This window comes from Rhamphochromis sp. 'chilingali', assembly GCF_963969265.1.
Source record: "Rhamphochromis sp. 'chilingali' genome assembly, chromosome: 13".
NCBI lineage: Eukaryota > Metazoa > Chordata > Actinopteri > Cichliformes > Cichlidae > Rhamphochromis > Rhamphochromis sp. 'chilingali'.
In genome coordinates this window covers 28,351,379-28,374,886 of record NC_137940.1, presented here as the reverse complement: position 1 = coordinate 28,374,886, position 23,508 = coordinate 28,351,379, and the positions used below count along the sequence as shown (strand labels likewise).

General features: G+C 37.6%; 2 protein-coding genes and 1 pseudogene across 3 annotated transcripts; 2 read left to right on the top strand and 1 right to left on the bottom strand.

Annotated features, from left to right (window-relative positions):
* Positions 1-190: 190 nt before the first annotated feature.
* Positions 191-3,493, bottom strand: LOC308408778 (hemicentin-1-like; annotated as a pseudogene). The gene is made up of 6 exons: positions 3,445-3,493; positions 2,385-2,705; positions 1,961-2,218; positions 1,066-1,386; positions 612-869; positions 191-381 (listed from the first exon to the last, which is right to left on the bottom strand). The product of its transcript is annotated as a hemicentin-1-like (transcript).
* Positions 3,494-9,313: 5,820 nt separating this feature from the next.
* LOC308408777 (hepatic and glial cell adhesion molecule-like) lies at positions 9,314-14,133 on the top strand (the record flags this gene model as incomplete). Its single annotated transcript, XM_080901188.1, has 3 exons — positions 9,314-9,362; positions 13,404-13,724; positions 13,859-14,133. The coding sequence occupies 3 exons, from the start codon at positions 9,314-9,316 to the stop codon at positions 14,131-14,133; spliced, it is 645 nt and encodes a 214-aa protein (XP_080757314.1).
* A 4,030-nt stretch (positions 14,134-18,163) lies between these two features.
* Positions 18,164-23,508, top strand: LOC308408648 (uncharacterized protein). The gene is made up of 6 exons (XM_080901014.1): positions 18,164-18,558; positions 21,193-21,513; positions 21,698-21,955; positions 22,038-22,226; positions 22,346-22,498; positions 22,896-23,508. Exons 1-6 carry the CDS (start codon positions 18,510-18,512, stop codon positions 23,084-23,086), a joined length of 1,161 nt encoding a protein of 386 aa, XP_080757140.1. The 5' UTR covers positions 18,164-18,509; the 3' UTR covers positions 23,087-23,508.

Here is a 23,508-nt window from a genome sequence, read left to right as displayed (position 1 = left end):
AAGTAAACTTAATTCAAGACTTTATTGTTTAAGAATTGTAAAGATTTTGTATTTAAAAAATGTAAAACCCAGAAACCACAGAGCTTCTCATCATAATTTGTGGGGAATAAAAAGAGCAGAAGAATTTCTCTCTAAATGCTATTTTCATGCTTGTGAACCAAAGATAAATAACAGCAAGTAAAAGGTGAAACTAGGTGTTGGTGTAAGTTGCAGAACTCATTTCAACCATCAGAAGAGAATCCTCTGGATCTCCTCTTGTTTGTGGGACAGCAGAGACTTCAGCTTTGGCATGTTTCTTTTTCTTCCAAGCAAAGTAGATGGGAATCCCAATTAGCAAGAGAATGACCACAACTGCTCGCAAACCACATATAAGCATCTTATCTGTTAGGAGACACCAAAATCACATGTTAGGCAGAGCTGGGTCTGCTGTTGGTTCAATGTACATTGTTTTCATGTACCTACCCTGATGTCTGTATCCCACTGACAGAGCTGCAGTTAATAAAGAAAAAAATGAAGCATAGTATGATCCAACAAACAAACAGTTCAAGACATAATAACCATAAAAATTTAATTTGTGCTTAATAACTTTTATTCATAAGGTTCTCACTCACCACAGGTAGACAGCCTGTGTTCTATGAAAACATTACTGACGTTGTTCCTGACTGAGCAGACCAGATGTCCTGACATGTGCTGTCTCAGAGTGATGATGTTAGTCTCATTATTTACAGAAAGGAGCTCAGCATCTGTCAGTGTGCGTCCATCCAGAGTCCAGCTGTACTGAGGACTGTCCCCTCCCTCAGAGGAGCAGGACACCCTCCTCTCTCCCTGGGACAGACACTCAGAGAGCAGCAGGACAGAGGACACAGGAACTGAGAAAAACACACAGATGAGTTTAGATTTCAAATCGACATTGCAGAATTAAATCAGTCATTCTTTATAGTCTTCAGTGGAAAAATATGTATAAACCGTAAAATACATGTATGGAAAGATATGGATTACTTCAACAATATTAAAGTTATATTCATATCTATTAATGGCTTCATTTCACAACAAGGAAAACATTACCTTGAACAAACAATTGTAGAGTCCGCTCATCTGATGCTTTTCCATCTGAATCAAAGCTTTTAAGGCTATAATTACCACTGTCTGTCCTGCTCAGATAATTGAGCCTAAGTGTTCCATTACTGGGAAAAAGCAGAAATTTATGTTCTATGATATTATAAAGAATCCTTTTCTTTCTCACATCTAGTATTTTTAATGAATTCTTTAACAAATGGTATCGAGGTATTTTTGCGGTGCTGTCCATCAGCTTTATCTCCACACTTCCTCCCAAAGCTCCATAACACTGAGCTCCATCCTATCTGCCATCACAGTAAGTTTCCACACCTGCAACGACACAAAAAAAGGAAACAAAAGCAAAATTATTTGAATGGACTGGCAGCACTAACAAATGTTTACCTGAAACAGAAATGTTGTTATTGCAGCTACTGTTTGTCTGTGTTTTTGTGAAGATGCCTTTATTGTTGCACACATGAGTAGCATGGACCTCTGAATATTTCACTGTTTGGGTAGACATATGGTGCCACAATAAATCAATAAAATCATAGATGGTATTGTAACTGCCATTTAACTTTTTTTTTAATTTTTCTTACTTTGTTAGTAACTGAAAATGTATTTTTTTTAAAACACACACACACACACAGTCAGAACACTTTCTGTTCTTTACAACACCTTTAAAAATGTGGCTTCAATGTTCCAGTTAAAATGAAATTCCATTGTGAAATATGTGTATAAATTAGAGAGACAGACAACAAGAATCATATAAAAATGTTTATCTAGAACATAACTGGTGCTTTTGTGGTTACCGTACTGAATGTCGTTAAGTAAATATGCGTTAAAGAAGGCGCAGACAACTGGGGTCCAGGTAATGGTAATAAAAATTCAGAGTGTTCTCACTCACCACAGGGAGATATCTTCTGTTCTTTGAAGACATTACTGACGTTGTTCCTGACTGAGCAGACAAGACGTCCTGAGACGTGCTGTTTCAGAGTGATGATGTTAGTCTCATTATTTATAGAAAGGAGCTCAGCATCTGTCAGTGTGCGTCCATCCAGAGTCCAGCTGTACTGAGGACTGTCCCCTCCCTCAGAGGAGCAGGACACCCTCATCCCTCCCTGGGACAGACACTCAGAGAACAGCAGGACAGAGGACACAGGAGCTGAGAGAAACACACACAGATGAGTTTAGATTTTAAATCAGAATCTAGGTCATTCTTGTTTCTCTTTAATGGGGAACAAACATAAATCATACAATACATGTATCTGAATTTTCTGTTTCATATCTATTAATGGCTTTACTGTATTTCTAAACAAGGAAAACATTACCTTGAACAAACAAGTGTAGAGTCTGCTCGTCTGATGCTTTTCCATCTGAATTAAATGTTATAAGGCTATAATTACCGCTGTCATCCCTGCTCAGATAATTGAGCCTAAATGTTCTATTACTGGGAAAAAAGAGAGACCCATTTTGTAATACATTATAAAGAATCTTTTTCTTTCTCACATCTAGTATTTTTAATGAATTCTTTAACAGTTGGTATCGAGGTATTTTTGAGGTGCTGTCCATCAGCTGGATGTCCACAGTTCCTCCCAAAGCTCCATAACACTGAGCTCCATCCTGTCTGCCATCACAATGAGTTTCCACACCTGCAAACACACAAAAAAGGAAATGAAAAGCAAAATTATTACAATGGACTGGCAGCACTGACAAATGTTTACTGAAAACAGAAATGGTGTTTTTGTGGCTACTGCCTGTCTGTATTTTTGTGAAGATACATTTATTGATGCAGGCATGTCTGTGACTGAAACATAGTTAGGGTTCAAGCCTTGAAGAAAAGTAAATTACTGTGCTAGAACTGAGAGGAAGAGAGAGAACCATTATATTAATGATACTAGAAGAGGTTTTTGAAACTGACAACTTAAATTCCCAAGAAATTCACGTTTCCGTATTAGGTAGTGTAAGATAAATTGTGACGTCCTATTAAAATTGTTAAAAAAATAAAATAAAATAAAATAAAATAAAATAAAATAAAATAAAATAAAATAAAATAATGAACTGCATGAAAATATTTTAATTGGCACTGTAGCCCTAAAAACATGGGGTCCAATAGCCGTGTCTCAGCTTAAGAAAATCCAACATAGTTGTTATGTTTCCTGAAAGTGCTGTTCACATGAAGTGATGTCAGAGTTTCCTATTATAATTAAAAGTGTTAATAAAGAAAAAAAGGAATTAAATGAAATTAACTAAAAAGAAAGAAAATGAAGGAAAAGAAAATGAACATGCTCTATATTAAAACATTCCTAAACTGCAGATGTATTCAACAGTTCCTGAATTTATTTTAGAAGAAATACAAAAAAAACTATTCCTCGACTGTTTTCAGCTCACCATGAGACAAACCCAGCAACATCACTATCAATCCAAGCACAGCTTCCATGTCTTCTTGCTGTTCAGAGTGTGTTCATACAGTTTGCAGCATAAATAAAAGAAATGACTGATACTACACATCAGTCGGTGTTCACAAACTGTATGTGGAAAGGTGATAAAGGAAGTAAAACCAAGAGCAGAGACAAAATAACATCAGCTTCTTCTTTCCCACGTTTTGTTTCAGATTTTTTTTTTGTTTTTAATTTATTTTACAAATACAGGAATGCAGAAATATTAAGCCATATATGTATACACTTACAGTCTCATTTAAAGGTTTTTCTTTATTTTCACACATATGGAATTAAGCAGTAAACAAAAAGTGAACTAACTCAAAGCATGTTTTAGATTCTTGAAAATAGACACATGTGGAAAGGTGATATAGGAAGCAAAAGCAAGGGCAGAGACAAAATAACCTCAGCTTCTTCTTTCCCACGTTTTTTGCAGTGTGCATATGTATATATATATATATATGTACATATACTAGTATATGTATAGTATAGTATAGTAGATACTATATACTTACTGTGCTATGTGTGATGAAAAAAAAAAACACAACAAAAAAAACAAGAGCATTGAATGAGAAAGTGTGTCCAAACCTTTGACTGGTAATCAAGTACTCTGCATTGTCCCCTCAGCCTTGTTAAAGCTAGGGCTGAGGGAACCAGAACCTGAACCTTAACATTACTGAAGCAGTGTGGCATCATGTTAACAAAGAAGGAAACAAAAGTCAACATCCAAAAAAGAGCCTGAAATTGTGTTCTTTGTATTTATGACTGCAGATTTAATCAAAAGAAATTTTTAATTTTTTAAATTCTACAATTAAAATACTAATAAAAATACTTCATGATGAGTTACGTTTGTTGCTTTGAATTTGCTGCAACGTCTTTTTTTTTCCTCAAACATTTTAAAATTTGTCTGTGTTGAAACTTACTGGCAGCTGACCCCCAGAACATTCCCTTGACCTTGCTCCTCGTCAAGGTCAGCCACCCAAAGTGTCTCCTAAATCCCCTGATCTCTCCCAGCCTTCATGTCCTTACTCTTTTGCTCCCCTCTTGTTTGAACATCTTGTTTCTATCTGTCTTTGCTCCCTCCGCCCAACCAAGGCAGCATGAACTGTTTCATCTGTTGCTTTATATGTTGTTTTATCATTTTAGTTTTTTTATTATGGGTGATTTTTTTGAATTGGTTCTTGTATTAATTCTTGTAGAGTCTGTTATTACTTACAATTTCTTGTATAAACTTGTTCCATGTAGAATGTATCTATCTATCTATCTATCTATCTATCTATCTATCTATCTGTCTGTCTGTCTAGTTTTGATTTGTATTTGTTGAAATTGCTGGTTTTCTTTATTTATTTTGTGTTTTCTTTCTGTGAAGTTCACCTGTGTTCAGTGTGTCAGCTTTGGTTTTGATTCACTTCTTGTTTTATTTCTTTGGTCATCTTCTGTGTCTCATGTCTAGTTTTACTTCTTCTCTCTTGATTATTTTCAGCTGTGTCATAGTTTCTCTTCCATGTCATCTTCCCCCATTACTTTTTTGTATTTATACCCTCTGTCTTCAATTAATTCCTGCTATTATCTGCTCTTTTATTCACTGCATGTTTTTTCCTGGACTTTCTGGGATCCTATTCCTATCCTATTCCTCTTTTGCCTCCACAAATCATACAAAATAGTTGTTTTTTTTTTCCTATTTGGAAATTAAGCCTTTAGTAGATCTACAATTTATGCTATAATCTCCATATTACACCATATTATAGCTATTTCTATAAATAAATAAATTATAATAAATCTGTTGATGCAGAAGGCTTCAAGAAAGGACAGATATGGCCTTGGCCATCAGGGAAACCAGGAGGCAGTACAGATTGAGACTGGAAGGATACTACAACAACTCAGATTCCTGATGCATGTGGCAGGGCTTGCAACACATCACTGATTTCCAACAGAGTAGCAGCAGGGTCACAGTCCGCTGCAACGCCCTACCAGATGAGCTGAGTGAGTTCTACGCTCACTTCGACACCCTCAACACCAGCCAACATAGAGGGATTCTACCAGTAGAGGCATCACAGAGCTCCTCACTAGTGATGGGAATTCCGGCTCTTTTTAGAGAACCGGCTCTTTCGGCTCCCAACTGGCTCTTCAGGTTGTTTTGTTGGTCTAATTAATTTATTATCAAAAACCATATAAAATTATGCAGAAAAGGAATTACTAATGTAAAAAAAATGTGGTTTTATTTATATACGTTTATATATAAATATATACAGTAGGCCCTAGAAACAAAACACCAAAACACATTGCTAGCATTAACTGAACTTCCAAAACAGAGCTACCTAGATCACTTAAATGACACAGCATATGTCTTTTGTTTGTGTATTTATACACAAACACTCATATGTATATATATATATATATATATATATATATATATATATATATATATATATATATATATATATATATATATATATATATATATATATATATATATGTAACCAACACATCACTACTCCTCACTAACTGTGACTTTGACTGAAGTATGCAAGGTTCTGATGAGGGCTAACCCCCAGAAAGCGGCTGGCCCTGACAACATCCCCGGCCCTGCTTTGTGGGTCTGCTCTTCAGAGCTGACTGAGGTGTTTACAGACATTTTTAATGTGTCCCTCACCCAGTCAGCTGTGCCCACATGCTTCAAGTTCACCACCATAGTTCCCTTCCCCAAGAAGAACAACCTAACCTGTTCGAATGGCTATCGCCCCATCGCAATCACTTCAATTGTAATAAAGGAAACTTCTTCACTCTTGGACTGACACCGTCCTGGACTTCCTCACAGGCAGACCTCAGGCAGTTAGAGTTGGTACCAGGACATCAGGTACAAAGACAGTAAGCACAGGGATCCCCCAGGGTTGTGTGCTCAGTCCACTCCTGTACACCCTCTTCACCTATTCCATTCCCTTCCTGTGCAACACTTCCATCATTAAGTTCACTGACGACACAACCATCTTCGGGATGATCACTGGTGGAGAGGAGGCTGCCAACACTTGTGTCCTGGTGGCTGGAAAACAATCTCTCCTTAAATGCTGAGAAGACTAAGGAGAGATTGTTGACCCGAGAATGAGGAGTGACCAGAATGCCCCACTATACATCAACGAGACTCAGGTGGAGAGGGGGAACACCTTCAAATTTCAATGCACCCACATCAGTGAGGATCTCAACTGGACCCATAACACACGGGAGATTATCAAGAAGGCTCAACAATGAGTCACAACCTCCATCATAGTGTGGTACAGGAATAGCACCATTAAGGACAGGAATGCTCACCAGTGTGTCAATAAAATGGCACAATTCATCTGTGGAGTACCCCTCCCATCACTACAAGAACATTTACAACACCCAGGTCAGAAAAAAGGGCAGACAATGTCATTGGGGACTGCACCCACCCACAGCACACGCTGTTTACACAGACGCTACAGGAGTTTGAAAGAGAGGACAACCAGACTAAAAAACAGTTTCTATCCGCAGGTTACTGAATCATGACTAATTGTTGTTCACTAACTAATTATTGAACTGTGATTATCTGCCATTCCCTCATTACTACCCTGTGTATTTAAGCCCTGTGTTTTCCCATGCTTGGTGTCGTGTTGTACCCTCAACTTGCTGTGTGTTTGTAATGTCCTGTCCTGTCCTCCAGCACCTCGGTTTAGAGTTTTGTTTTTGTAAGTTTTATTTCGTGAATCATTCCTCCAGCAATAAAGCTGCGTTTTCAGTTTATTCCCATCTCCAAGAGTCCTGCAATTTTGGGTCCACCACTTCTGCTTGCCTGCCACACAGCCAACCCTGACATGCATGAAGGGAACTTGCAAAGTAAGAATTTCATGCTCAGCGTAACCATTTGTGTTTTGTGGTGACAAAAAATTTCTTGGATCTTGAACATTGAATATGTCATGCTGTCTCTGTTCTTCATTGAAAATGACAGAGTGACCAATATTCTGATTTTGATTTAGATTAAAATAATCATCACATCAGTGATAGCTGTTTATACTAATTTGTATTTGAGCACTGTCAAACTGCTCATTAGTCATTCTGGGGAAGGTGTTAAACATATTGTGAATTTATTTGCACTTGGAATTAGCTAAGAGCCACTTAAACACACAAATCTTTGGTTTTCTAGACTTTGAGTTACCATTGTATTGATAACCAAATACAGCCAGAAAACTTGTTATTAATCTCTGGCTCTCTTTTTTTTTTCCCCACTATGTGTTTTTACATCTCTCTGGATGAAGTCAGTTATTATTTATCTCTGACTCTCTTCCAGAGTATGTTATTTGTTCTGGTTTCCTCCCCTAACTCCAGCCTGTCATAACATATGGCTACCCCTCCCTCAGCCTACTTCTGCTGGAGGTTTCTTCCTGTTTAGAGGGAGTTTTCCCTTCCCACTGTCTCCAAAGTGCTTACTCATAGAGGGTCACAAGATTGTTAGAGTTTTGGCTGTTTTATTTGTAATTTTCTTGGGTCTTTTCCTCACAATAGAAAACACCTAGAGGCAACTGTTGTCCAGGATGAGACAACAAACATCCACAATTTTCAGCAAATACCTCAGGTAGCAGAAACCCAAGAAAGAGGAGGAACCATCATGGAAGGACAGTGCCCCTGCCCGGTATGTACCATCAGCAGACAGAGGAAGTGGCTGACATACAGAAATCGTACCAGTGGCTAGACAAAGCTGGAGTGAAAGACAGAACAGAGGCACTAATCATGGCAGCTCAGGAACAAGCTCTAAGATCCATAGAGGCTGGGGTCTATCACACCATGCAAGACCCCAGGTGCAGGCTTTTTAGAGATGTTCCTGTCCAAGATGCAAGCAGGCATACATGGAACACCATAACCACGTGGCCGGCATAGTATACAGAAACATCTGTGCCGAGTATGGCCTGGAAGTCCTGAGGTCAAAATGAAAGACACCAGCGAGAGTGGTGGAGAATGGCTGAGCTAAGACCCTGTGGGACTTGTACAGATGGACAAATTGGTGATGGCTAATCAATCAGACATAGTGGTGGTAGACAAGCAGACAAAGGCGACTGTAGTGAAAGACAAAGTGATACTGAATAACAGCAACATCAGGAAGAAGGAACACAAGAAGCTGAAGAAGTACCAAGGGCTCAGACAAGAGCTCAAGAAGATGTGGAGGGTTGAAGGTAACAGTGGACCCAGTGATAATCGGAGAACTCGGTGCAATAACCCACAAGCTAGGCGAGTGGCTCCAGCAGATCCCAGGAACAACAGCTCTGTTCAGAAGAGCGCAGTCCTGGGAACAGCTAAGACACTGTGCAGGACCCTCAAGCTCTCAGGCCTCTGGTAGAGGACGCGAGCTTGAAGGATAGACCACCCACAGGGGCAAGAGGGGAAGATCATGGTGACATGTACATAAATATGTGACCAGCAATCTAATTAAAGACTGAATAACAAGCAAGAAACACAAAATGTGTGCCACTGACAAAACTTTTGGAAACAACTGTAACGATTTTATGATTAAATTAAGGTGACGGCACGCTTCAAACATATGCAGAACAGATGTGGCTGTGGTTATACAATTTTGTCTTACAAAGATCAGCTCTCTGTTTCAGTACTTAAGATATGTTTCCCCTTTCTTCAGCTCAGAAATGTCCAGTTGTTGAATGTTGAAAGAAGAAGTAAAATGACAGCTCCTCAGTTAATATGACTATAGCAATGTTCTTATTGGTTAAAGTTTTCACACATTGTTCTGTGTTGCTGATTTTTAACAAGATGCATTGCAGGCTGTTGCTGACTGGGTGACAGACACGTAACAGAGAGGAGTCATGAAAGCTGTGGTTGGACTGCTGGTGCTGCTGGTCAGAGTTTCTCATGGTGAGTTTGTTTCAGGTTTTTTCACTAAAACTTTATTTTAGATGATTTATAACATGCTTTGCAGAAATAAGACAAAGTGCACACAATAAAAGTTTTAAATGATCCTTTATTGATTAAAAATAATCTTGAATACTAAAATACTGAAATGCATTTCCATATTCAGTAATAAATATGTACACATGCATTTCACACCTCCATCTATTTCTAATGAATTGAGTAAAGTGTGAGGAAAAAGCATGAGTTCAGAAAAGTGTGAATCAACAGCACTGTATAAACTTATTTTATTACAACCTGTACACATGTAGTGCCTTTTTGTGAATACTGAAAATGACATTGATATATATTAACATTAAAACCATCAGTTTCACAAACAAAACATCTCAAAAAGCATTTTCAGATTTTAATGATGTATGAATGGACACTGTGATGATACGGTGATGATGATACATGTTGAAGGTATCTGACTACTGTGAAGTTGTCATTTTTCGAGTACAGTAAGAATGTTTCCACAGAGATACTAATAAATGAGACCCTTTATTAGAACAGGCTCACCAAGGTTGGAGATACGCCATAACATAGTGCCTGGCACAGGGTACTGAAATATCTATCCTGAGTGTGGCCTGGAGGTCAAAATGGTATATGCCGCTATAAGTTGTTGAGAATGACCAAGCTAAGATCCCGTGTGATGTCCTTACAGACAGACAAACTGGTGATGGCTAACCAATCAGACACTGTAGTGTTGGGCATCCTGTAAGAAGAAGACGGCCGTAGTGATAGATGTAGCAAAACCAAGCTATAGAAAGATCAGAAGGATTGGAACACAAGAAGCTAAATTAATACCAAGGGCTAGAGACGATGTAGAAGGTGAAGATAATGGGGAAGGTGGAAGATGCGGAAGGTGACAGCCAGTTAGGGGATCACAATGTCATTCCTGGATAGTCATCTGAGATTACCAAATGAGCACAGTTGTAGGAACAGCAAAGATACTTCACAGGATGCTCAAAACTCCCAGGTTTCTGGTAGAGGCCTAAGCTTGAAGGATATATTGCCAAAAGTTTTCACTCACCCACTAAAATCATTGAATCCAGAAGCTACAATCACTTCCATGGCCACAGGTGTATGAAATTAAGCACCTAGGTATACAGACTGCTTGTATAAAAATTTGTGAAAGGATGGGTCACTGTTAGGAGCTCAGTAAATTTCAGCGTGGTATCGTAATAGTATGCCAATTTTCAAGTCCAGTCATAAAATTTTCTCACTAGTAAATATTCTTAAAAAAGTCCAGGTGATTGGGAATGACAGCAACTCAGCCACAAAATGATATTTCATGTGAAATCACAGCACAGGTTCATCAGGTGCACAGTGTGCACAGGTCACCAACTTTCTGTTATAGACCTCCAAACTTTGTGTGACCTTCCAATAGCATAGAGAGCTTCATAAAATGGGTTTCCATGATTGAGCAGGTGCATCCAAGCCTTACATCACCAAACACGATGAAAGCAGTCGGATGAAGTGGTTTAAAGCATGGTGGCACTATATTCTACAGCATTAGACATGTTCTCTGGAGTAACGAACCGCCCTTCTTCATCTGGCAATCCGATGGATTAGTATGTGTTTGGAGAACTCTACCTGTCTGACTGCAATGTGCCAAGTGTAACGTTTGGCAGAGGTGGAATTGTGGTGTTTGGTTGTTTGTTAGAAGTTCAGCTCAGCCCCTTATATCCAGTGAAAGTTAATGCTGTAACAACAAGAAACTTCTTTACCACTAGGGGCTGCCAATAGTTAAAGAAATAGTTCTGACTAGGGATGGGTACCGGTGTCCGGTGCCATGATGGCACCGGTTCTGACATAAACGGTAGTAACCAGACCGAAAAGCAGCGCACATTTCGGTGCTTTATTTCGGTGCTCTTTTTTCCTGAGCTGTGATACACTTTAGATTCTAGCCAATCATTTTACGTTTCCGAGGATAGTAGGCGGGCCCAGGTACGTACGTTCTTTTAGAGCAGAGCTACAGATTAAAAATGTCCAAGGCGAAGCGGTCAAAAGCCAGGCTGTACTTCACAGCAAAATATGCAAACTCAGCAGCAACAAGTGCTTTAAGCTGATACTGTGATACTGTCAAAGGAGGTAACACCTCAAATCCGATGAAACACCTGGCGACACATAGCGTTTTTTTTAAAAGCCCAGAAATGCGCCGTGTTTGATAGCTTGCTGCGAGACCTCACACCGAGCACATCTACTGCGGGTGGGTTGCCTGTTATCAGACCCGGAGTTAGCAATATCCCCTAAAAACACGAAGAGGAGAGTCCTGGCCCCTAGCCCTGCCAGGGTAGCAGAAATGATGATGGATGATGATGGCAGCAGCAGCCGTTCTTCTCTGCGTGAGTAGCTTAATGTTGTTCGCGTGTAATTTACGTTGAGTAGGCTAACCACGTTATTACATTAATGCATGTAAGGTGAACTAGCAAACATCATCATAGCTACATGCGGCTGTCTTCTTGTTTGATGGCAGATGCTCCCTTCACCCTGGCCAAAAAGGCTAAAATGACCAAAGAAAAAGTGAAAAACAGTTAAACATGAGAGGTTTAGGACAAAGTTTGTGTTTTTTCCATTGTTTAAGCACTGCTTCCAGCCAAGAGTGATACCATAAATGCCCCATAGCTGCAGAAAAGGCTAACATTGTCATCTTTTTACAAAAAACAGCTGAACATGAGAGGTTTTTGGACCAATTTTGTGTTCTCCATTCTTTAAGCACCGGTTTGAGCACCGTTTGAGCACCGGCACCGTTTTAAAAGTACCGGTTTGGCACCGGTATCGGATAAAACCTAAACGATACCCATCCCTAGTTCTGACATAGTAGTATTACTTTGACGTTTAGGTTAAAATCAAATAGTAAACACTCAAGCCCAGTTTGGTTTAACTGTATGTAGCTTATGATTATTCTCTCATGTAAATTTATTTCTGTAAATATTTATTTTTCTGTTAACACTTGACTACTTTTTGTCTTAATCAAACCTTGTTTAGCGTGAATGACAAATTGTTCCCTCTCTTCCTCTCAGTCCATCACATCTGGATTATCTTTTTTCTTGAAGGCTAAAAGAGGAAGAAAAACTGATACCTCTTTCTTCCTCTCAGCATGTGAAAAGATCATTTTAACTTCAGTAAAACCTCACCTCAATGGTTTCACACGTTCTCCTCTGAGGCTGATCACTAACAGGATATATTGAGACCTGTTCACGCAAGAGACAAAGAGATAAAAATGCAGAACATGGAAGTTGTATTTAAACTGTTCTTGATGTTGCTCGGAGTCTCTCATGGTGAGCTACTAAACTTTTTCCATGTGGTGCCTCAATGTTAACTTCTATATTTTATTTATGTTTTGTGGCTACGGGATCCACTACAGCTAATGAAACATGTTTTTGGGTTTTTTTGGGGGTTTTTTGGGGGTTTTTTCAGTTGAGGGCTTGTTAAACACATTAACAGTTGCTATATTATTTAAGTAAAGTAAACGCAGACAAACTGATTAAATATAATTAAGCATATCAAAAAGTAGATTGGACATAGCACTATGCTGGCAAAAATACACATTTTAATATTAGGTATTTTGAATCATTTTAAAATTATTAGGGTCTTCTTCACAAACGAAGGTAACAACTTCTTTTATAAACAACAATTTTATAATTACTGAGCTTTTTTTCTTTTTCGTTTCTTTTCTTTTGTTGTAAAAAGGCACAGACGAATTGCAGCATTTAAAACATGGACAACAGAATACTGAAGCTACAGCAGCTGTTCTACAAAAGACAAATCAGCTGAAACGTCACTGTCTTTCAGTGACAAACCTGTATAATGCATCTGCAAATACTAAATGATTTGCATACTGTGAGACAGACACACAGTAGCCACAAAAGTGCTATTTTTGATTTAGGTTAACACTTGCATGCTGCAGATGCAAATGTTTACCTTCTAACAGAGACTGAGCTCTCAAAACTGTGATATTATTTTTTTATTTTCTTGACTTTAATTTTTTTTTCTTTTTTGCAGGTGTGGAAACTCACTGTGATGGCAGACAGGATAGAGCTCAGTGTTTTGGAGTTTTGGGAGGAAGTATAGACATACAGCTGATGAACGGCACCTCAGAAATACATAAATACAAATATTTAAAGAATTCATTAGTACTACTATATGTGTCAGACAAACAAGTTCTGTCTAATACCATAGGACACAGATCTCTCATTTTCCACGTTAATGGAACATTTAGGATCAACAACTTGAGCAGCAATGACAGTGGTATTTATACCCTTCAAACCTTTGATGCAGCTGCAAGATCAACAGGCGAGTGGACTTTACAGTTGTTTATTCAAGGTAATTATTTTCCCTGTTCGGAGATTAAGAATAGATATACATCTAATAGCAGCATATATGTTCTTCATTTAAAATAACAAGAAATGACCAGGATCCTGTTATACTACCAAAATTCATCTGTGTGTTTCTCTCAGCTCCTGTGTCCTCTGTCCTGCTGGTCTCTGAGTGTCTGTCCCAGGGAGAGAGGAGGGTGTCCTGCTCCTCTGAGGGAGGGGACAGTCCTCAGTACAGCTGGACTCTGGATGGACGCACACTGACAGATGCTGAGCTCCTTTCTGTAAATAATGAGACTAACATCATCACTCTGAAACAGCACGTCTCAGGACGTCTGGTCTGCTCAGTCAGGAATTACATCAGTAATGTCTCCAAAGAGGAGAGAATATCTATCTGTGGTGAGAGAACATTGTGATAATCACAAATATGATCATTTGGTCACTTTCTCTTACATACATAATCTGTTTTTGCTCTCAGGCTTCATTTTCATTAACTGCACTTCTGTCAATGGGACACAGATATCAGGGTGGGTGCATGAAGCCAATAAAACCCTGTGTATTAAACCAACAACACAACTAACACGAGACCCTAAAATGATCACGCAAACTGCTGTGACTGAAGGGACTGACAGAGTGCCAATTGAAAACCCGAATGATATCCTCAGTCCAGCTTTCAGCAGTGCTCAGCTGTGGTACATTAGTAAGTGGAAAATTAATTCTACTACAGTAGATCTGTTAATGTTCTTTTCGAATTTGTTCTTTCTTAATAAAAAAGTGTTTTCTGAATGGTTTGGTTTTGTGTCCTGTTAAAACAGGTATTTTGTCACTGATCAGTGCTGTTCTCTTAGCGTTCCTAATTTTATTAGTTGTGGGTGTAGCAGTCATCTGGGCTCAGAGAAAAAAGCAAAACAACAAACCTACAAAACAAAAAGGTAAGAAAATTCCTGTTGTTCTTACTCATGTAGCTCAGACTGCCTTCTTACATTTTTTCTAAGATTCGAGAAGGTTTAATATCCTTTTGATTTTATTTACAGAAATACACACAAATATTGTTTCTCACCAGCCTCTACCTCTACATTTTTGATTTGCTGCCAAGAGTTTTTAATTCTGGCATATGTCAGTAAAATTTGAGTGCATCATTTATCAGCTGGCTTTAATACAGTAACGAGAAATGTGAGGAAACAGGACTGAGCACTTTTGTTTAAATCTTATAAAAAATAAAATTCAAATTCAAATTTTATTTGTCACATACACAGTCATACACAGTACGATATGTAGTGAAATGCTTAGACAACTGCTCGTGACCTAAAGAAAAAAAAAAAGGCTATGAATAAGATAGGAAATAAATATGAAAAATTAAAAAGGGTAAATTTAACTAGGAAGGAATAAAATATAAATTAAGGTTAAAAATGAAATAACTGTACAACACAAATTAGAATGAAGAGTAAATTTAACTGGGAAAGAATAAGATAAAATATATAAATTAAAGTTGAAAATAAAATAACTGTACAACACAATACACAGTATAGAACTATATAAGAATGTACACAATAACAGCAGCTGTACAAGTATTAACTGGAAATGAAGAATATAGTGACCAGTGTTGTGCAATCCACATTATGTCTTGTGCAGTGCAAATATGCTTAAAGTGGTTTAAGTGATGAAGTGAAAACAATGTCCAGAATGTCCAGTGTGTGTGTGTAAGAACTATATGTGTGGGTCAGTACTGTGTGATTGAGAGACCGTATCGCCTGCGGGAAGAAGCTCCTCCTCAGTCTCTCTGTGTTGGTCTTCAGGGAGCGGAATCGCTTTCCTGACCTCAACAGAGAGAACAGTCTGTTGTTGGGATGGCTGAGGTCCTTCACGATCTAAGTTTTGTGAAAAGTCAAACTACTCAGTCACTGTAATAATATGTTTGTGTTACTCCTTCTTGCTACAATATAGATGAAGAAGATGATGAGGAAGTAACCTACGCTGATGTCAGGGTGATGAAACACCGGGAGAAGGAAATGGAGCAAAAATCGGAGGTGGAGGTGGAGTATGGCCAAGTCAAGTTTTCAAAGCGACCTCTGTACACTGAACCTACAGAAGATGACTGTTTGTATGCCAATGTTCAAAAATCAGATGATTTGAGTGATCATTGCTTTTATACATACTGCACAACAGAGTGAGACGGTGATGTCAAGATGCTTCAGGTGATTCAGAAAAATACAAACCATCAAAGCTCATATTGATTTATGGATCTTCTTTACTTTCACTGCACTTCTCTATCACAACAGAACATCAGTACATCTATTGGAGCTTATATTTGTTTTGGTAAATGGACTGGTTCTTATATAGCGCTTTTCTACTCATCTGAGCACTCAAAGCGCTTTACACAACTTGTGCATTCACCCATTCACACAAAGTGCTTCATAGCTAACATTCACATACTTCGATGGATGCATCTGAGAGCAATTTGGGGTTAGTATCTTGCCCAAGGATATTTGGCATGTAGATAGGGGAAGCCAGGAATCGAACCACCAACCTTCCGATCAGTGGATGACCTGCTCTACCACCTCTGCTACAGCCACCCCGTTTATTTTATCACCAAAATATTTGTGTCCCACTTGTGAATGACTATTCTGCCGCTTGGTGTTCCCACAGTACAATCATCCTGTACCCTGTGCTGAGAGAAACACACCCAGATGTCTTTTGATCTGATTTCTTTGTAGTCGTTAATGAAAAAGTGCAAAATACACATATCTGGTATTGTGTGAGATAGATAGATATATATAGATATATAGATATATATATATATATATATATATATATATATATATATATATATATATATATATATGTGTGTGTGTGTGTGTTTAATTTAAATGTTAAACTTGACTGATGATTTTCTAACTGAATAAAAGATTTTACATTAATATTACTGGGGGATAAAAAGAGATTTATTTTCTATAATATCAGGAATAACCTCATTATTTCTTAAATCTAGTATTTTTAATGAATTCTTTAACTTTTTTTAAAGAATTCTAGGTAAATGTTCACACTTCATCCCAATCCTGTCAGCCATCACAAGAAGTCTCCTAACTTACAAACAAAAAAGTAAACAAAACCACAATTGTCATCATGTAAAGGTAATATTGGCATATTTTTACCCAAAGCAGAACTTGTACTTTTGTGGTTTCAGCCTGTCTGTGTTTTTGTAAAGATGTATTTGTTTGTGTGCAGAGGGCATCACTGTGACTGAAATGCATCATTCAAGCGTTCAAAAAGAAAACTAATTCATGTGTGACTAAGAGGAAATCATTCATCCTCCATATAAAAAAAAGAGCTTTTGAGACTTAATAAATATCCATATTTCAGTACTTTAAAAAGTAGAATAATGTTAAGGACTGTCTCTGCACAGTTTCCCAGCATCCATGCCCTCACAGGAGCACTACAGGAGGAACAGTACCATCTGGTGGCATGCATTTAAACATCTTTTCCACTCAGCAAGCCAGTGAGGGTATAATAGAGACTGCTAATTGAATGACATACAGACAAAACAAAGCTTCATCACTATTCACTCTTTGTCAACTCAGCAGGCAGCTCTCAGCTGAGCTTCTTTTGCACAGCTACAAACTGGCACAACCTGTTTGTAGCTGTCCTGTTAGTGAACAGATTCATGCCCTGTGACAGACTGGCAACCTGTCCAGGGTGTACCCTGCTTCTCGCCCTAAGAAAGCTGGGATAGTCTCCAGGCCCTCCGGGACAATAAATATGATGCTAATGGTGTATTATCAGTAAAGACGTGCCTTTCAGTGTTTATCTAATTTCATATTAATGACCTACAAAAGCAAACTTCAATACAGCAGAACTCTGCCAATTAACTATTCTCTTGATGGACTCAACACAGCCAGATTTGAGGTGTGCAGGTCATCAAAGCTCCAGAGGTGCCAAGTCAGGCTGGCTATAGTTCCAATACATTACAGACAAAAACTCTGACACAGTCTGATACATGTCATAATAGAAAATAGACAGATGGATGGGGCTTATATCATACAACCTGTAATTTGTAAAATGAAAAAAACAACAACTCATAATGCTAAATAAAAACTAATGTACAAAAGTCATGTCATTCCCCTTTTTTATATTTTGGCTCCTAAGAAGCCAGGCTTTCTCATTTAAAAGCAGGATTTAGCAAATATTCGCCAGGATTTCCAGAGGTCTTAAAAAGTATCAGTGATACTCTCTTGCTCTCTCTCGCTTTCTTTTTCTGTTTCATGTGTATATGTGTACATATATAAATACATATGGTGACTTATTAATATATTTTAACAGATTGCAACATTTTATTTGCCTTTAGCTTTTAAATAAAAGTCAAAGATCATTGTCACTATATCATAAACATGTAAACAACAATCTAATTGAAAACTGAAGCAACAAGTATAAAACACAAACTTTGGCCAAAACTGTAACGATAGTGAGTTTTGACTTCATAAAAGTCTTTATTAAGGTGACGACACACTTTAAACATATGCAGAAGAGATGCATCGTCTTACAAAGAACAGCTCTCTGTTTGACTACTTATAAGGATCGGTTTCTTCTCCTCAGCTCAGAAATGTCCAGTTATGGTATGATGAAAGTGAAAGTAAAATGAGAGCCCCTCAGTTACACCTCAGAGAAAAATAAAGATGACTATAACAATGTTCTTATTGGTTGAAGTTTTCACTCTTTCTCCTCTGTTGACGATCTCTAATAAGATGCATTGCAGGCTGTTGCTGACTGGGTGACAGACACGTAACAGAGAGGAGTCATGAAAGCTGTGGTGGAACTGCTGGTACTGCTGGTCAGAGTTTCTTATGGTGAGCTTTTTAAGGTTTTTCCACTAAAATTTTATTTTAAATGATTAATCACTTGCTTTGAAGAAATAAGACGAAGTGCACATAAAAGTGCGCATAAAAGTTTTAAATGATCCTTTATTGATAATTAAAAAATTATCTCAAATACTAAAATACTGAAATGCATTTCCATATTCAGAAAAAAATATGTGCGCATGCATCTCATACATCCATCTATTTCTCAAGCAGGGCTTTTCGTAGAGGTAAACGTGGTGTACATCCTGGACAGGTTGTCAGTCCATGGCAGGTTGTGCACACATTTCCGAATCAATTGTATCTTTCTCTTTGTTTCTGCAACACAAAACCAACTTACTCTTTGCATACTTTTTTGTTTGTTTTCATGGCATCGTTGTCATGTCACTTTTAGATCCATTTTGATTTTTATATGTTAAAGTTTAGCTTTTCATCTTGGCTACTGAACTCTCCATATCAACTGTCTTAATAGAAAAAGTGGAAACAATCTTGCTAATGTTTTCTTCTTTTGCCATGATTTCAGTGTTGAGGTTTAACACAATCTGCGAAAAATATTATTTTCAAAAACAAAATTGGAAGGATATAAAATTTTCACCTGAATGTAGAGCAGGAATGAATCAGATGATTTTAAGTTGGACAAAGAGTTCAATATTTGGTTGGAATTCTTAGTACCAATGAGATGATATTGAGTACTGACAACTGCTTTAAGTAGTTTATACTAAGATACTGAAAGCAGATGTCAAATGTAATAGCAATTACTTCCTGTCTGGTCTAAATTTACGTGTTCTTGTCTGAAACTGATCACTAACAGGAAACATGCTCAGTGTAGGTTGTACAAGTTTACATCTGTGTTAAGTAGAGGAGTTTGTCTTAAAGCTGCCTTGTGATTACATAGAAAAATCACCCCCCCCCCCCCAATAAACAGCATACTATAACAGACTGTTTATTGGGGGGGTTGATTTTTGTTTGTTTGTTTTTTTGCACATGTACCAGCTGTGTTATCAAGTCCAGTATTGGAGCACATTTTCACATCATCCAATAAAACTATAATAAAACAAAAATGTAAGACTGTAACTCATCCTGTCCTGAATGGCACTGGGTGAAAGCCACCAAACATTCACCCAAAACATTACACAAAACTTTAAAAACTTACAGGAGTATAAAATGAACCCCATCAGTGATGTCTGCTTTTAGAAAATTGAATTCTTTAAATCAGATATAGCTTATTTTGCTATTACAACAGAGTATACAATGAAACACTTGCCATTGTACTGTCCACCCAGGTCATTGTAAAATAAAATAAATGGTCTTCTTTAAGTTTTTTTTCGCCTCTCATCCAAAATGTTCCTTCAGTTTTAGAACAGCTGGTGGAGACTCCAATATAATAAACCCCTGATGGTGGCTATCCCAGCAAAGGTGGTCGTGAGGGTTGTTAGCCCACTACGGATCATGTCAGTCAAACAGAGTAATATACCTGAATGCAGTTTAATATGTTAATAGTGGGTTTCTCTAATATTGCGAGGCCTTCATCTTTGTGGAGGTGGCATATTTTGTGATTTTATGCTATAAAAATAAAAATGCACAGAACTGAATTATGACAGTACAGGAAGGTAAGTGTAAGAAATGCAACAAAGGTGTGAAAGTTTGTCAATGAAGTCTGAAGTAGCATTGTTATTATTCACCACCAGGGTGCCATCATTTGTAGAAAAGATTTTTTGAAAGTAGTGTTATTTCTAAAATGCTTAAGTTTTAAAATGAAACAATAAAAGGTCAAAATTAGCGTAGCTGCATTGTGTATTGTGTTAATGTTTTAGTGGAATATAAGAAAAAAGAAATAAAAACCTGATATTTAATTTTTGTAAACATTGACTGTTAAATATCCAAATTGAACTCTTGTCAAGCCGTTAAAGACTAATCTGACAGAGTTAATATTTCCAACAGTACAATTTCAAATTTTTTACATATTCTTCTGTAATCTGGAATCTTATGTAGAGGTTGAAAATGTATTATAATTATTATTAGTAGTAGTAGTTTTAGTATTAGTATTAGTGTTATTTGACTGTGAAGGGCAATGAAAAATCATTTATTTTATTAAATTTTGTCACCTAAACTTATTTCTGAAGTTGATCATTTCTTTTGATGAGTTTGAGGTTTAATAGCTGCTGACTGGATCAGCAGAGGCTGAATGGTGAGCATGCATAGATGCTGTAGATGGACTATTTATGTTTTTGTAGTCTCCCATGGTAGGCTGTTCAGCTCTCCTCACGGTGTTTCAACAATATGCTTTGAAGCTAGGTAGAAGCTGTACACCATACAGCCAAAAAACGAGTTTCATTATTCTTACTAAGAAGAAGCTCCAACTACTCTTCTTCTTTCAGCTTGGTCACCACAGCATCCATCTCACCCTATCCACAGCATCCTCTTCTGTCACACCTACCCTCTGCATGAATGTTCTCTGAGGTCTTCCTCTTTTCCTCCTGCATAAGGCTCTATATTTAAGACCCTTTGTCCATTAAAGCCACCATCTCTCCTCTGGCACTGAAACAGACAGAAGATAAGCAAAAAAGTACTATTTGAACACCTAAAATAATAATTTATGTTTTTTTACATTTGTTTTATTTGCAGGTGTGGAAACTCACTGTGATGGCAGACAGGATGGAGTTCAGTGTTATGGAGCTTTGGGAGGAACTGTGGACATCCAGCTGATGAACAGCACCTCAGAAATGTCGAGATACCAGTTGTTAAAGAATTCATTAAAAATACTAGATGTGAGAAATAATGAGGTGATTCCTAATATCACAGAAAGGAGCTCTGCCTTTAATTCCAGTTATAGAACATTTAGGATCAATAACCTGAGAAGAAATGACAGTGGTAATTATACCCTTCAAACCTTTGATTCAGATGGAAGAATATCAGACGTGTGGACTTTACAGTTGTTTATTCAAGGTAATGTTTTCCCTGTTGGAAAATGCTAACATTATAAGTTATAATTTCATCTATAAATTAAATTATAATTTTAATCTATAAAGCATATCTTATAAAATTTTGGATGCCTATATGTTATTCTTTATACTTTAGAATGATCAAGATTCTGATTTAACATATAAACTCATCTGTGTGTTTCTCTCAGCTCCTGTGTCCTCTGTCCTGCTGCTCTCTGAGTGTTTGTCCCAGAGAGAGATGAGGGTGTCCTGCTCATCTGAGGGAGGGGACAGTCCTCAGTACAGCTGGACTCTGGATGGACGCACACTGACAGATGCTGAGCTCCTTTCTGTAAATAATGAGACTAACATCATCACTCTGAAACAGCACGTCTCAGGACATCTGGTCTGCTCAGTCAGGAACAACGTCAGTGATGTCACCAAAGAAAAGAGGATATCTACCTGCGGTGAGTGAGAACACTGTGACAATGACAACTTTAACCATTCTGGTCATTCTGTTTTTCATCAAGTATATGTTTCTACTCATAGGCTTCATTTTCATTAACTGCACATTAGTCAATGGGACACAGAAATCAGGGTGGGTGCGTGAAGACAATTACACTCTGTGTATTGAACCAACAACACAACCTACACGAGAACAAACAATAGAGTCTACACAAACCAGCATAGTGTCAAAGAAACACTCTACTAACAGCAGTGATGACCCATGGAACATTAGTAAGTGGAAAATAAAAACTCTGTAGATCTATGTGTGTAATTTTCTTCTTCCTTCTTGTCCTTTTTTATAAGAACATGTTGTGTGTTTGCTGACTCAAACATCTGTTTGTTTTGAACAGGATATTTCCCACTGGTCGGTGTTGTTCTCTCAGCAGCTGTAATTTACTTAGTTGTGGGTGTAGCGCTCATCTGTGCTCAGAGGAAAAAGCAAAACTACAGACCAACTAAACCAAAAAGTACAAAACTTATTTTTTCCTCAGTCACTTGCTCGGGTTAGTGTATCTTTTGGATTTTGTTTTGTTGTTGTTAAATATACACCATAATTTTACATTGTTTAATAAATGTTTTTGCTGTTTTAGGTTGAGTTTATTGATGCATTTGTTATATGTAAATGTAATTTTTGGCTGTTGCTGATCAGCTAACTTTAATACAATAACTACAAAGACGGAGAAACAGCTCTCTCCAAAGATAAAACTACATTTCACTACTGGAACATTTTTGTGTGAACTTTGATCAGAGTCAGACAAATCATTTCACATCATCTCCAGTCTTTGTGCTAAAACGAAACAGCTGTTTCCACAGCAGACACGACAGTGAACATTTTTATTTCACTCCTATCAAAAAAGCAAAGGAGTCTCACAATTTCTCACATTTCTTGCTAATTTGCAGATGAAGAAGGTGAGCACGAAGTAACATATGCTAATCTAGAGGTCATGAAACAGCAGGAGAAGCGAGTGGAGCAAACAGCAGAGGTGGAGGCAGAGGTGGAGTATGGCCAAGTCCGGTTTTCAAAGCTGCCTCAGCACACTGAACCTACAGAAGACGATTGCTTGTATGCCAGAGTTCATAAAGTCAGGTGAATTAAGAGCTTCTATGCAAACTAACCACTGAAGAGCCACAGAGGGAGGACTTGTTGTCAAGATGTGTGAATGTCTCTCATTTATTGTGATTTTCAGTGTACAAGCTTTTCAACCACAGCTTTTATGAGTGGGGGTTTTTGTGTTCTTTTTTGTATCCTGTTAAAGATCTGAGATTTCCTCCTGTTATCATTTAAGTGAGACTAGTTTTTAACTTGTCTTGTTAGAAAAATAAGGCAACATTGAAAAACTGAATTTTTGGACAAATTTCACTGCAGCAACACAGAAAAAGAGAACATGGTGTTAAAAAAAATCTTGAGAAACATTAGACAGTTAAAATTTATAGATTAAGTAATATCAAATGACTTCTTATAGACATAATACTATCAATACTGATCATTTTCTGGGAAGCTGTATTTTTAACA